Raw genomic sequence first — 14,418 nt, 5'->3', positions numbered from 1 at the left:
GAAAGACTATTATTAGTTGCATATAGAGTCAGTGTGCTGTCTGATTGTTTCACACGTAACTTTGCTGATTCTCTCCCCTCAGTCATCCTCTCATCCTAACATCCACCATTCTCTCTGGCTTGTAAAAGCAAATCAGTTTATTAAACTTGATGTGTTTGTTGCTAGGTGTCCATACCTGTTTTGCGTGTAAAAAGCCCGGGGAGGACGTGAGGCGCTGTATGATCCCAGCGTGTGGGAAGTTCTACCATGGAGGGTGTATCGCCAATCACGCTCTCGTTGCCCCCCTGCACGGGGGCTTCCGCTGCTCCCTCCACGTCTGTCTGTCCTGCTTCATCACTAACCCTGTCAACCCCTCTGTCCCCAAAGGTGTGTGCTGCTCTGCTCCACCTAGCACAGTTCAGTTTAATTGTAAATCTTCTCAATTGCAATCACCTAACCCTGGTAACTCTACAGGAGAAAGGGATGAGGTTAGAGTTGGAAAACTGAAAAAATGTTTGCAAACATATTTTTGCTAAAATAATTTTCATTTTGCACAAGAAATTCAGTTAGTTAATTTCAACACCATGATAGAAACACCCACTACTTGAAATGAGCTGTGGGAAGTAAATATATAGTACCAGGCAAAAGTTTGGACACAACTACTCATTCAAGGGTTTTTATTTATTTTTACTATTTTCTACATTGTAGAATAAACTATGAAATAACACATATGGAGTCATGTAGTAATCAAAAAAGTGTTAAACAAATCCAAATATATTTTATATCTGAGATTCTTCAAAGTAGCTACCCTTTGCCTTGATGACAGCTTTGCAGACTCTTGGCATTCTCTGAACCAGCTTCATGAGGAATACTTTTCCAACAGTTCCCACATATGCTGAGCACTTGTTGGCTGCTTTTCCTTCACTCTATGGTCCAACTCATCCCAAACCATCTCAATTGGGTTGAGGTCGGGTGATTGTGGATTCCAGGTCATCTGATGCAGCACTCCATCACTCTCTATGGTCAAATAGCCCTTACACAGCCTGGAGCTGTGTTTTGGGTCATTGTCCTGTTGAAAAACAAATGATAGTCCCACTAAAAGCAAACCAGATGGGATGGAGTATCGCTGCAGAATGCTGTGGTAGCCATGCTGGTTAAGTGTACCTTGAATTCTAAATAAATCACTGACAGTGTCACCAGCAAAGCACCATCACACCTCCTCTGACATGCTACACTGTGGGAACCACACATGCAGAGATCATCTGTTCACCTACTCTGTGTCTCACAAAGACACAGCGGATGGAACAAAAATCTCCAATTTGGACTCATCAGACCAAAGGACAGATATCCACCGGTCTAATGTCCATTGCTCGTGTTTCTTTGCCCAAGCAAGTCTCTTCTTATTATTGGTGTCCTTTAGTAGTGGTTTCTTTGCAGCAATTTGACCATGAAGGCCTGATTCACGCATTCTCCTCTGAACAGTTGATGTTGAGATGTGTCTGTTACTTGAACTCTGTGAAGCATTTATTTGGGCTGCAATCTGAGGTGCAGTTAACTCGAATGAATTTATCCTCAGCAGCAGAGGTAACTCTGGGTCTTCCTTTCCTGTGGCGGTCCTCATGAGAGCCAGTTTCATCATAGCGCTTGATGGGTTTTGCGACTGCACTTGAAGAATCTTTCAAAGTTCTTGAAATGTTCCGTATTGACTGAGCTGCATGTCTTAAACTAATGTTGGACTGTCGTTTCTGTTTGCTTATTTCAGCAGTTCTTGCCATAATATGGACTTGGTCTTTTACCAAATAGGGCTATCTTCTGTATACCACCCCTACCTTGTCCCAACACATCTGATTGGCTCAAATGCATAAAGAAGGAAACAAATTCCACAAATTAACTTTTAACAAGGCACACCTGTTAATTTAAATGCATTCCAGGTAATTACCTCATGAAGCTGGTTAAGAGAATGCCAAGAGTGTGCAAAGCTGTCGTCAAGGCAAAGGGTGGCTACTTTGAAGAATCTTAAATATAAAATATATTTTGATTTGTTTAACACTTTTTGGGGTTACTACATGATTCCATATTTGTTATTTCATAGTTTTGATGTCTTCACTATTATTCTACAATGTAGAAAATAGTAAAAAATAAATAAAAACTCTTGAATGAGTAGGTGTGTCCAAACCTTCGACAGGTACTGTATGTGTACTAGATATTCTGTATGTGTACAGCTCATTCTGTCTCCCCTGTGTTGTGTGTCCTGTAGGTCGTCTGACGCGCTGTGTGCGTTGCCCTGTGGCGTACCATGCCAACGATTACTGCATGGCAGCGGGCAGTGTGGTCCTGGCCAACAACAGCTTCCTGTGTCCCAACCACTTCACCCCCCGCAGGGGAATCCGCAACCATGAACACGTCAACGTCAGCTGGTGCTTTGTCTGCTCTGAAGGTACGCCGGCCTCCACATATGTTGGGTTGTTAGAGTCCGATATGCATAGATACACTCAGTAAATACTTACCTACATATGTAATGTGTATTACATGATCAGGGTACAATTTTCGCAGAACACATGATCAGAGTTCATATGTACTACAGCCCAGTTACATCTCTGTTTGCTCATCTGAGTTTTCAATCTCATAGACCAGTCCAGTAGACAAACTGTTATTCCTCTCCCATGCTCCAGGGGGCAGTCTGTTGTGCTGTGAATCGTGTCCTGCTGCCTTCCACCGGGAGTGTCTGAACATCGACATGCCCGAGGGCAGCTGGTTCTGTAACGACTGCCAGGCCGGGAAGAAGCCCCACTATAAGGACATCCTGTGGGTCAAAGTGGGCCGGTACAGGTCAGTACGGCCGCCTGGGTACCAACCTCACTGGCTCACCATTGGTTTGGCAAAACAACAACAAGTTGCCTAAAGAAGAAACAGATGGCATCCAGGATATTAGTAAAAGGCCTCCCCTGTCTGAACCACATTCCTCATGATAAAGTGTCCTTTAGGTGTTCTGACATTACAAAACCACAAAGGTACTGAGAACCGAAATGCACCTCTATTTCTCTTCACAATATAACAGTGGTTGCAAATGGTAGTGGTTTTTCTGCCATGGCCCATTTCCTTTTCTCATTCATATCGTCTTTTCCCTTCCTATCTTCTGTCTAGGTGGTGGCCTGCGGAGGTCAACCATCCCAAGAACATTCCGGAGAACATCCTACGTATGAGGCACGACGTAGGGGAGTTCCCTGTGCACTTCTTTGGCTCCAACGACTACCTGTGGACCTACCAAGCCAGAGTCTTCCCCTACATGGACGTAGACACCAACAACAAGGAGAAGATGGGGAAGGGTGTAGACGCCATCTACAAGAAAGGTATTCACACCAATTTTGATTGGCAGTAGAGGAAATTTGAAGGGGAGGCTTGAGCTGTGTAAGTATGTGTAGCATGGGTGTGTGCAGAGAGTAAGAGTGTTTTGTCGAAGTGAATTGTGACAAGGTTGTCGTTGACTTAATGTTAATCTTTCCCCAGCTTTGGAGGAAGCTGCTCGCAGGTTTCTGAAACTACAGGCAGAGAAAGAACTGAGACAGCTTCAGGAGGACAGGAGGAATGACAAGAAACCCCCTCCATACAGACACATCAAGGTACCATAACTGCCACACCTCTTGCCACACAAAATGTATACATTAAAGGTCCATTGCAGTCAAAAACATGACTTCCTTGTGTTTTATATACACTGAGTGTACAAGATATTAGGAACACCTTCCTAATATTGAGTTGTACCCGCTTTTGCCCTCAGAACAGCCGCAATTCATCGGTGCATGGACTCTACAAGGTGTCGAAAGTGTTCCACAGGGATGCTGGCCCATGTTGACTAATGCTTCCCACAGTTGTGTCAAGTTGGCTGGATATAGTTTGGGTGGTGGACCATTCTTGATACACACTGGAAACTGTTGAGTGTGAAAAACCCATCAGCGTTGCAGTTCTTGACACACCCAAACCAGTGTGCCTGGCATCTACTACCATACCCCGTTCAAAGGCATAAATATTTTGTCTTGCCCATTCACCCTCTGAATGGCACACATACACAATCCAGTCTCAATACTTACAAATCCTTCTTTAACCTGTCTCCTCCCCTTCATCTACACTGATTGAAATGGATTTAACAGGTGACATCAATAAAGTGTAATTTGATTCACCTGGATTCACTTGGTCTGTCTATATCATGGAAACAGGTGTTCCTAATGTTTTGTACACTCAGTGTGTATTTCCGCTCTGAAGTTGCAATAATACTGTAAAATTGTGAAAATTATAATAATGGCTTTTTAATGTAAGAGCTGTTTGATAAGACTGCCTGAAATTTTAAGTATTACCACACCCCCTTTGCAACTTCATTCCTCTGAAGTCACTCGCCTAACCCCTCAGGTGAATCGGCCAATCGGGAAGGTGCAGTTCATCACGGCCGACCTATCAGAGATCCCACGCTGTAACTGCAAGGCGTCAGACGAGAACCCGTGTGGCATTGACTCTGAGTGTATTAACCGCATGCTGATGTACGAGTGCCACCCCCAGGTGTGCCCGGCAGGCAATGGCTGCCTGAACCAGGCCTTCACCAAACGCCAGTACAGCCAGGTGGAGATCTTCAGGACGCTGGCACGAGGCTGGGGCCTCCGCTGTGCACACGACATCAAGAAGGTAATGGTGGAGGTTTTCGCATTAATCATGTAAAGTAGAGATCAATGTGCCACCATGAAACTGTATCCCCTGGGGCTTAAACTATATTTTCAAAAAGCTATGGATTTGAACGGGGCTTTGTTTGATTCCTCTTCAATCCAGACAGATTTCAATCTCAGCAGACTTTTTTCTAGAAAGTGTAAGCAATATTTTGGATGTTAAAGGAATCATCTCCATGTTAAGATGAAGTATAATGACTTTTGAAATGGTAATCAGTGATATGTTAATCTAATCATCAAACCATAAAGTGGACAAAGCCCTGTCATCAATGGCCATCATGGCTTTGAAACATTGATTTGCACAAGTCTATCTGCTATGATCTTTACATGTAAATTACCCTTTCAAAAGTCAGTTAAACCCAAGGGAGCTCTCAGATGAATCCAAGAGTTCAATCCAAGAGTAATTATTTGAGTAGTAGAATGATTGGTAGTAGAATGAGTGTTCCACTGTATCTCTCATGCTGACGGTCATGGTTGTGTTCTCAGGGGGAGTTTGTGAATGAGTACGTAGGAGAAGTGATCGATGAGGATGAGTGTCGGGTCAGGATCAAACATGCCCAGGATAACGACATCTGTAACTTCTACATGCTGACTCTGGACAAGGTGGGGCTCAGGAGTCAGGATTTCAGAGCTCTAGTGGGACTGTCTCTTGGCCTGAAGTTACCTCTGTAATCTTATGACCTTTAACCACGATTTCTGTAACTAGCTACAGGAAGTTGTCATGGGTAATTAATGCTATAGGCTATGTTATTGGTTATTATCACTACTATTGACAATTGTTGGTTTCTTGTTCTCTTAGATGTTAATCCCCGATTCCCGAACGATATTTCTGTGAACAACCCGCTCTGTGAACGGCGTTACATACACTCCATGAAACGCTGGTTGTCCTGATTCATATGTGCTATTGCAAGCGCAGCTGTGAGTTTCACGGACACAGGAAATCTGGTATTTGCATAGGGAGCGACGCGTCACATGTTCTTTGCCTGTGAATCTCACAGCAGTGCTTGCAATAGCACATGTAAAAAGTCAAGCGGATGCAACAACAGTGGTTTCTAACGCAGTGGCCGTGAGACACGCATTTGACCCTCTTCTCACGTTCTCACGGCACACTATTATTTCACGCGTTGAAAAGTACTGCTTTTATGTAGTCCATTCCATAGTCAGCGCGTTAACATTTCATCTGTGCTCCAAATCGTTTTTAAATCGGAGCATCTGCACCTTCAATTTATCATCATAAACGAGCGGAACCTCTATCGTTGTCCTGTCCTGCCACAGCACTGTGAACCGCGGCACATTGAAGCATATGATTGGTCTAGTTATGTAAGGGATCAATTGGGTTGATTGCATGTTTTAAAGATACACCCCTCAAGATTAGAGTAAAAAGAGCTGCAATGTAGCGCTGTTTTATGTACAATGTTGTCAACAAAATTAGGTGGCTGTTACTCCGGTCCGTATTGCAGAATGCAGCCTTTTGACAGCATGTACTAAAATCGATTTAAGTCGATTTAATCCGCACTTGCATTAGTCCCCTCGTTTGGTGATTGGCTTTTAGGATAAAAGCTCATTTATGCTTGATCCAAAATGGGGTCGGAGGCTCCGTATGGATGGTGTGACGCAATCGTGGATCCTCTGGAGACATGCAGAGGCCACATTTAACTCCATACCGCATCGCCATACAACTCCCAAATTTGGTAACAATGCAGAGGGTTTGTTTTAGCTCTGTATAGCTCCGCATTTACATGATTGGTTAACGGTAGGTGGGGGCGGGAGGTCCTGTTGAAACACAAACTCACTTCCTTGACAACTTCCTTCACAACAGCTCTGTGCTGCTTCGCGGAGCGCAAGAAGTATGAATGCCCTGGCTTCTGCGGAAGCCATATCGCCATAAATGCTGCACTGCCAATACAGACGTCAGATTAACCATGCCTTTTAGACTATGACAACGATAAGGCAGCAGACAGACCTACAGTATGTTTTATCAGGGAAGTGTGGTAGGGTGACCTGATTTGTAACTATGAAAATAATTTTGTCAAACAGACTGTGAACCGAAAAGTGTATATTTGATTCTAGACTATACAAATTCTAGACTATAATTTGGTTAGTGTGTAGGGGCAGATTTATGTAATCTTGTCTTCGGGCGATTTTATTATCTACAGTATTTACTTCATTTAGTCTGATCAGTGGAACAATTCTCATTCTTAACAGTGGGCTAAAATATAGGGTAATTAGTGTTATTCCCCACACTTATTTTATTATTACACTTCTTCACAATTTTGCCAGTGTAATCACATATTTGAAATCTGATATGACTACTTGTGTCTTTTGAAAATGAATTGTATGAGGCTATGTATTAATGCAGCCATTCATGGACCGTTTTTTTATAAGTCATATTATTGGATATTAAATGCTCCAGAAATCAAATGTAATTTGTCACATGAGAACAGGGATCAATCCCTTTTTCCAACCTTCCCACTATTTGTAGAATTTGCCTGTCTCCCTATCTCATTTCATTACTGTCTGTATAAAGCATCAAACCACCTACAAATATGTTTACAAAAAAATATCAGCATACTTTATATGTCATCCCCCCCCCCCCCCCAAAAAAAAAGTCATCAAATTTTGAGTGTTAATTTAATGTTGAAAGCATCCTGAATATACCTGACCTGTGGTTTTTATTTTAAACTTTTCCACCCTGGTCATAGGCCTATGTCATGTCAAAATACGTAGAATTGCAGGAAATTAGCTTACAAACAGTAACATTTTCCTGGGGGAGGACACCCAGTCCCCAATCTAGGGCTTGTGCCAGGGGGTAATGAAATTCACATAGCAAATCTTACTCCAAGCTTTCTTCAAAAGTTGGCAGTCCTGTCATATTTATGATTTTTTATATTTCATAATATTTGTACTTGAGCTTAGGTCCTCAAAAGTGAGTACAGCTCAGCTATTTATTGTTTAAAAAGTACCAGAGAGGTGAGTAGTACACCTTTCTAAAATTATGCAGCATTACCATTTATGTTTATGGCCATCTTATGAAAAATTATTACTTTTGGGTATGTCTATTTAGGCAGAAAGCTACAGTTTGCCCTATCATTCAAGAGAGGGGATTCTTTTGGTTTTTGTATTTCATCTCAGAAAATTGCATCTGCTTTGCATGGTATCATAAAGACACCCAAATGTAATGATGATTGAACAGTGTTGCCCATGTCGGTGTGTTGATTAGGATCGGATCATTGATGCCGGGCCAAAGGGGAACCAGGCCCGCTTCATGAACCACAGCTGCCAGCCCAACTGTGAGACCCAGAAGTGGACGGTGAATGGAGATACACGTGTGGGGCTCTTCACTCTCATAGATGTCCCTGCAGGTGAGCGGAGCTTTGGCTTAAGGAGTTTGTGCTATATTACGGCTTTGGATTTTGGCAACACTTTTCATTATATAGGCATTGGCAGGAGAACTACACTACATGACTAAAAGTATGTAGACATTTGCTTGTCGAACATTCTCGTTCCAAAATCACTGGCTTTAATATGGAGTTGGTCCCTCCTTTGACGCTATAACAGCCTCCACTCTTCTGTGAAGTCTTTCCACAAGATGTTGGAATATTGCTGCAGGGACTTGCTTCCATTCAGCCACAAGAGCATTAGTGAGGGCACTGATTTTGGGCGATTAGGCCTGGCTCGCAGTCGGCGTTCCAATTCATCCCAAAGGTGTTCGATGGAGTTGAGGTCAGGGCTCTGTGCAGGCCAGTTCTTCCACACCAATCTCGACAAACCATTTCTGTATGGACCTCGCTTTGTGCATGGGGGCATTCAGGAAAGGGCCTTCCCTAAACTGTTGCCACAAAGTTGGAAGCACAGAATCATCTAGAATGTCATTGCATGCTGTAGCATTAAGATTTCCCTTCAATGGAACTAAGGTGCCTTGCCTGAACCATGGAAAAACAGCCCCAGACCTTTATTCTTCCTCCACCAATCTTTACAGTTGGCACTATGCATTCTGGCAGGTAGCGTTCCCCTGGCATCCGCCAAACCCAGATTCACCAGTCAGACTGCCGGATGGTGAAGCGTGATTCCACGGCGAGCTTTACACCACTTCAGTTGACGCTTGGCAATGCGCATGGTGATCTTAGGCTTGTGTGCGGCTGCTCGGCCATGGAAACCCATTTCATGAAGCTCCTAACGAACAGTTATTTTGCAGACGTCGCTTACAGAGGTAGTTTGAAACACGGTAGTGAGTGTTACAGACAAGTTTTAAGCGCTTCGCGTTTCAGCACTCGGCGGTCCCGTTCTGTGAGCTTGTGTGGCCTACCACTTCGCGGCTGAGCCGTTTTTGCTCCTAGACGTTTCCACTTCACAATAACAGCACTTACAGTTGACCGGGGCAGCTCTAGCAAGTCAGAAATTTGACAAACTGACTTGTTGGAAAGGTGGCATCCTATGACGGTGCCATGTTGAAAGTCACTGAGCTCTTCAGTAAAACCATTCTACTACCAATATTTGTCTATGGAGATTGCATGGCGGTGTGCTCAATTTTATACACCTGTCAGCAACGGGTGTGGTTGAAATAGCCCAATTCCCTAATTTGAAGGGGTGTCCACATACTTTGGTATATATAGTGTATAAGGGTAGCATTGTACCAGGTATAAGAAAAGGAAGTTGCATAATATTTACCACTGTGAGGGCAAAGTAGGCCATAATTAGTGTATTTACAGAACTAATTTTTTTTTACACGGTAATTACATAGGTTATTCCATCAGCAGTTCATGTCCATCTCTCCATCACTTGTTGTGGATACTGGTTTATATCTGTCTTCTATGGGTCATTTTGTCTGTCTCCAGACACAGAGCTGACTTTCAACTACAACTTGGAGTGCCTGGGGAATGGGAAGACTGTGTGTAAATGTGAAGCTCCAAACTGCAGCGGCTTCCTAGGAGTTCGGCCAAAGGTGAGGAGACACTGGAACCAGATGTTGTTATTGATGACATGATCTACAGGATGAATAAGATACATCAATAGTAGAAACAATCATGATAGCTATTTTAAAATCTCTTTCCACAAATCCAAGAGGCCCTTGATACAGTAGTCAAAATAGTCATGTCAATGGGAATGAGATATTTGAATGAAAGGGCCATCTTCAGTTTGGGTTTCCGTGTCTCTTTCAACATCCTGACGCTTCGTCCTTCCCCAGAACCACCCTCCAGCAGATGACAAGGGCCGCAAGCTGAAGAAGAAGGTCCTGGCTAAACGGAAGAACAAGATGGAGGTGACCAAGGAGAGGGAGGACGAGTGCTTCAGTTGTGGGGACGGGGGACAAATTGTGTCCTGTAAGAGACCAGGCTGTCCCAAGGTCTACCACGCAGACTGTCTCAACCTCGCCAAAAGGCCTGCAGGTCAGTGGCACAGTTAGATTCCTGTCAGAGGAGATGATATCGTAGTATTATAGCTTGTAGTGGTTTGTTCTATTTCCCCTCTGTTACTGTTGGTTTGTGTGATTGAATGATATGCATGACATATTTCATGCATTTTCACTGTTTGAAGTCTGTCAGATCCCTGGTTAGCAGTCTCAGTGTGCTGATTACTTCTCTGTGTTACTGCTGATGGAGTTGTGTCTGACTGCCCTTGTCTGATATACTGTATCTATCTCCCTGCTCTGTCCTGCAGGTCGGTGGGAGTGCCCGTGGCACCAGTGTGACCTGTGTGGTAAGGAGGCAGCCTCCTTTTGTGAGATGTGTCCCAGCTCTTACTGCACACTGCACCGCGACGGCATGCTCTTCATCTCCAAGCTGGACGGACGGCTGTCCTGCAGCGAACACGATCCCTGTGGACCAGACCCCCTGGAGCCAGGGGAGATCAGGGAGCACCTACCCGACATCTGTGCTCTCTCACCGGGACTGGGGGCTGGCGTAGTAATCCCTGGTGCTGCTGTGGCTGGTGCTGCTGCTACAGTCACTACCACAGGGACAGGGGACCCCCAGCCTTGCCCTGAGTCTGAGTCTTTCCCCCCTCTCCCCAGCTCTAGCCCAATCTCTAGCAGCATCTCTAGCCCAATCTCTGGCCCCTCCTTTGGCCCTATCTCTGGTCACTGTTCTGGCCCCATATCTGGCCCCTTCTCTGGCCCCTTCTCTGGCCCCATCAGCACCCCTCTACCCAGCTCTGAGGCCCCCGATAGCTCTCACCTATTCCTTCCCCAGTACTCACCCATCTCTTCCTACGAAGATGAGAAAGAAGAAATTGAGGATCCTTTGGGTGATGAAGAGGGGGATGGAGAGGGGATGGAGGGAGAGTTGGAGGATGGCGAGATGGAGGGTCTTGAGTTGAAAGAGGATGAGGAGGAAGAAGAAGTAGAAGAACAAGAGGTGGAGGAGGAAGAAGAAGAGGAGTAAAGACAATTTTTCTACAACTCTGCATGGTGGCTTATCATTCCACACAGTCCATACAGGGGGAGGGGACACGGACACTGATCAGCCAAACCACAGAATAGCCCTGTCAATCACTGTTCTTATTGTCTAGTGAGCATGTGATTGTCCTCAAGGTCTACCATGTGGGGAGAAGGGCTACCTGCTCGTTCTTGAGGGTGGGCCTGAGCTCAGCATCATGTAGATTCACTCCTCTTTGTAGTATATAAGGATCTGTTCTTGTCCAGAGGATTTATAGATCTGTGTATTCGCACACCGCCTTGTTCAGTCAGACCCCCGAGAAAGAGCAGGATGTTACAATGGGGTCTGGAGCTGGTGTGTCGAAACGGAGTAGGATGGAGTTGCCCCTGGACACTGATTTGTGGTCACGTCTAGCGTTTTCCCCCTAATAGTGAAGGTTACGGTTTGGGGTGGGTACACTGATCCTGGATCTGTGCTTAAGGGCACAATGGAGTATGATGGGAACTGTATTCATATAGCTAGGCCCATTTGGATCTCTTTGTGGTTCGTTGTCAAAGCTGCTGGTTTTTGTTTTAGAACGTTTACACTTCTGCACCTCCTCTTGGAGGACACAGCAACTAACTTATCTGAAGGGTCATCTTTTTCAAAGGGGAGACTGAAGAGAAGCGGGACAGTACTGTCAAAGGCACGGATATCCCCTCATGAGCAAGTAGCCTATTGTGTGTTAGATGAGCCTGTCAAACTGTTTCTCTCTGAAGCAACTCTCCTGCATGGCACAAATGAGTAATGCTGTGAAATGAGTACGTCAGCCATGGAAATGATTAGTCACACTATCAACCAGTCCTTTCATCCTTGTCATTGTTGTGCAGTGCACAGTCTATATCCATATCTGTTTGATGATCATTAATCTACTGTCTCTGCTGCCCTCTGCCTTACCACCCCAAATGATACAGACACCTAGACAATACACATACAATCAAATGGCTTAGTTAGTACATGTGGGTAGTAGTACATCAAGGAGATGGCTTGATATTGAACATGCCCACATCCTAATCCATGACAGCACTTTGCATCGTCCCCTAACCCTGGCATTGCATCGCCATTAGCTCTTCTGTACTGATATCTGTTTGAGTGCAGTTGGCTGTACTGTAGGTCTTTGAACACAAGCTTCCTCACATGGTGGAGCTTTGTCTAGAAACTGAACTGAACCTTCAATGTGAAAGTGCCATTGTACTCAGCTGTTGAGTAAGCTGCTTGACGTAACCTTATCACTAAGATAGCTAGCTCTTGTGTGTGAATTATATTCTCTATGACGTATTTATGTAGACCTTTATAACGCACAAATTAAGACGGGACTGATTTATAGTAGTGGCATTGCTGTGTCTCTTTATGTCATCCATACTTTCCATTTGAAAAGCTATACTCCTGCCTTTGGTTTAGCACTAAAAATGACAGGTCTGGTCTGTTCCCCTGCTAAAATGCTTTCACCACAGTATGTTTGTCTCTGCTATGTGTTTTGTCCCTCTTGAAGCTTGTCTCTGTCTCGCTGTCTTTTTTGTGTCAGTTTTTCATTTCTACTTATGCCTTTTCAATTGAGTCAAATCAGTTTTGGGGTTTCTGTGAAAGAAGGGAGGTGGAGTTGATTCTGGAGGGCCATAGAACAGAATGAAGTGGATTTCCCATTTCCCAGTTATGGGAATGTTGTGTTTCCATTTCTGAAGCTTGTATCATGCCTTTACAATAAGCAATATTTGTAGTGCTTAATATTGCCCAATTTTGTTTAGTCATGTCGAAGTATCTCTAGCAGCCTTTATGTATTAAAACTTAACTGTCTTAGTTTTAATTCATCATGCAAAGATGTGCAATTTCTTACATTTGAATAGAAATCCAACCAGTTTTTTTTTTTATGATTTGAAAAATGTATGAAACATTTCTGTCCCTTCTTATCCATATACTGTACTGTGAAGGTTGCCATGGTGACCACTGCTGTTGCTCCAATATAGAGATAAAGGCACCATCGTCATGGCCTGACTTGAACATCTTTACCCATCTTTATACAGTAACTCATAATTGTATTTTAATAGCACTAAAACAAATACGAATTTTAACAACAAAGATATAAGATCCTAACTGATTAATACATCTGTTGGAAGAATAATTGTGCCTGTCCTTCCAAAATCATATGTAATATGTATATACATAACATTTGTATATAAAAGCTAAATATGATGAATGTAAAAAAAACATGAGCTTCAAATAAGTCTAGACCCAGAGGATATGCGTTCTCTGGTCTCAGCTCTGTCATCAACCTGTCCAACAAACAAGATCACTTCAACTTTAATACATATTGGTTGTTGGTTGAGTTGCTGTCAACAGATGTGGTAAATAACACTTTATATTGCTGTAACAATATCACAGTCATCAAGCAGATAATAGTAGGCTATGATAGCACAGTATGAGGAGGTCGAGGGTCATTTCTGGTCACATCACGAGTCGGAAATCGGAAGAGTAGGGAGATGAAACTCCCAACTATCAGCACAGTACTTTGGAACTTGTGATACGATAATGAGCTGTATATCTTTTTCTACATTGTCAGTTACCCCTCCGTCCTCTTTGAAGGGTTGTCTGATAATGCACAAAGAGTTGGGAGGCTGTATCACTGTTTTATATACATTCATACACATGTAACAAAGCTTTTTTTTTTGCTGTCATGCTTCTTAGCTTCTGACTCCCTTCCCTCTCTGCCTTATTCAGACATGTGTAATTCATCTGTTCAAAATGTAACTGTTGAGAGTTCAATAATATCCTTCTGCCTTGTGAGGAGATTGAAAGGTGTTGTATTTCTTTGTACATAATAAAGAAAAAACTAAGTTGCAATTACATGATCTGAACGTTTTTCTTCAACTGTTTTTGGCATTTTGATTTTGGATCGCATTTGTATTGTTATTTTTAAGAAGGTACATTTAAGTTAAAAGCAATCTTACTGTAATAACTAACAAATGATTGCATTGGGCTGGGGTAGATAATAATTCACAATAGAAGTGCTTATGTTATAGCAACTGGCTTTAGCAGTTGCTCAGTGTACTGTTAGCCTTGTTAATAAAACTGACCGCTGTGCTCACCCGTTTCACCTCACATACAGTTGAAGTCGGAAGTTTACATAGACCTTAGCCAAATACATTTAAACTCAGTTTTTCACAATTCCTGACATTTAATCCTAGTAAAAATTCCCTGTCTTAGGTCAGTTAGGATCACCACTTTATTAAAAGAATGTGAAATGTCAGAATAATAGTAGAGAGAATGATTTATTTCAGCTTTTATTTCTTTCATCACATTCTCAGTGGGTCAGAAGTTTG

General features: G+C 43.3%; 1 protein-coding gene across 2 annotated transcripts in view; it reads left to right on the top strand.

Moving 5' to 3' along the window:
* LOC106568016 (histone-lysine N-methyltransferase NSD3) overlaps positions 1-13,942 on the top strand; it is a 30,962-nt gene extending 17,020 nt beyond the window's left edge. For both annotated transcript variants that reach the window (XM_045693551.1, XM_045693552.1), the window contains exons 13-23: positions 166-366; positions 2,237-2,416; positions 2,652-2,808; positions 3,124-3,329; positions 3,487-3,599; positions 4,381-4,650; positions 5,175-5,291; positions 7,909-8,050; positions 9,524-9,630; positions 9,874-10,075; positions 10,347-13,942. In XM_045693551.1, coding sequence (XP_045549507.1) covers positions 166-366; positions 2,237-2,416; positions 2,652-2,808; positions 3,124-3,329; positions 3,487-3,599; positions 4,381-4,650; positions 5,175-5,291; positions 7,909-8,050; positions 9,524-9,630; positions 9,874-10,075; positions 10,347-11,068 — 2,417 coding nt within the window. In that variant the 3' untranslated portion in view covers positions 11,069-13,942. The remainder of the gene's footprint in view (positions 1-165; positions 367-2,236; positions 2,417-2,651; positions 2,809-3,123; positions 3,330-3,486; positions 3,600-4,380; positions 4,651-5,174; positions 5,292-7,908; positions 8,051-9,523; positions 9,631-9,873; positions 10,076-10,346) is intronic.
* The last annotated feature ends 476 nt before the right edge of the window (positions 13,943-14,418 follow it).

This window comes from Salmo salar, chromosome ssa13, assembly GCF_905237065.1.
Source record: "Salmo salar chromosome ssa13, Ssal_v3.1, whole genome shotgun sequence".
NCBI lineage: Eukaryota > Metazoa > Chordata > Actinopteri > Salmoniformes > Salmonidae > Salmo > Salmo salar.
The sequence above is the reverse complement of the archived record's forward strand: the minus strand, read 5'-3'. Positions and strand labels throughout refer to the sequence as shown.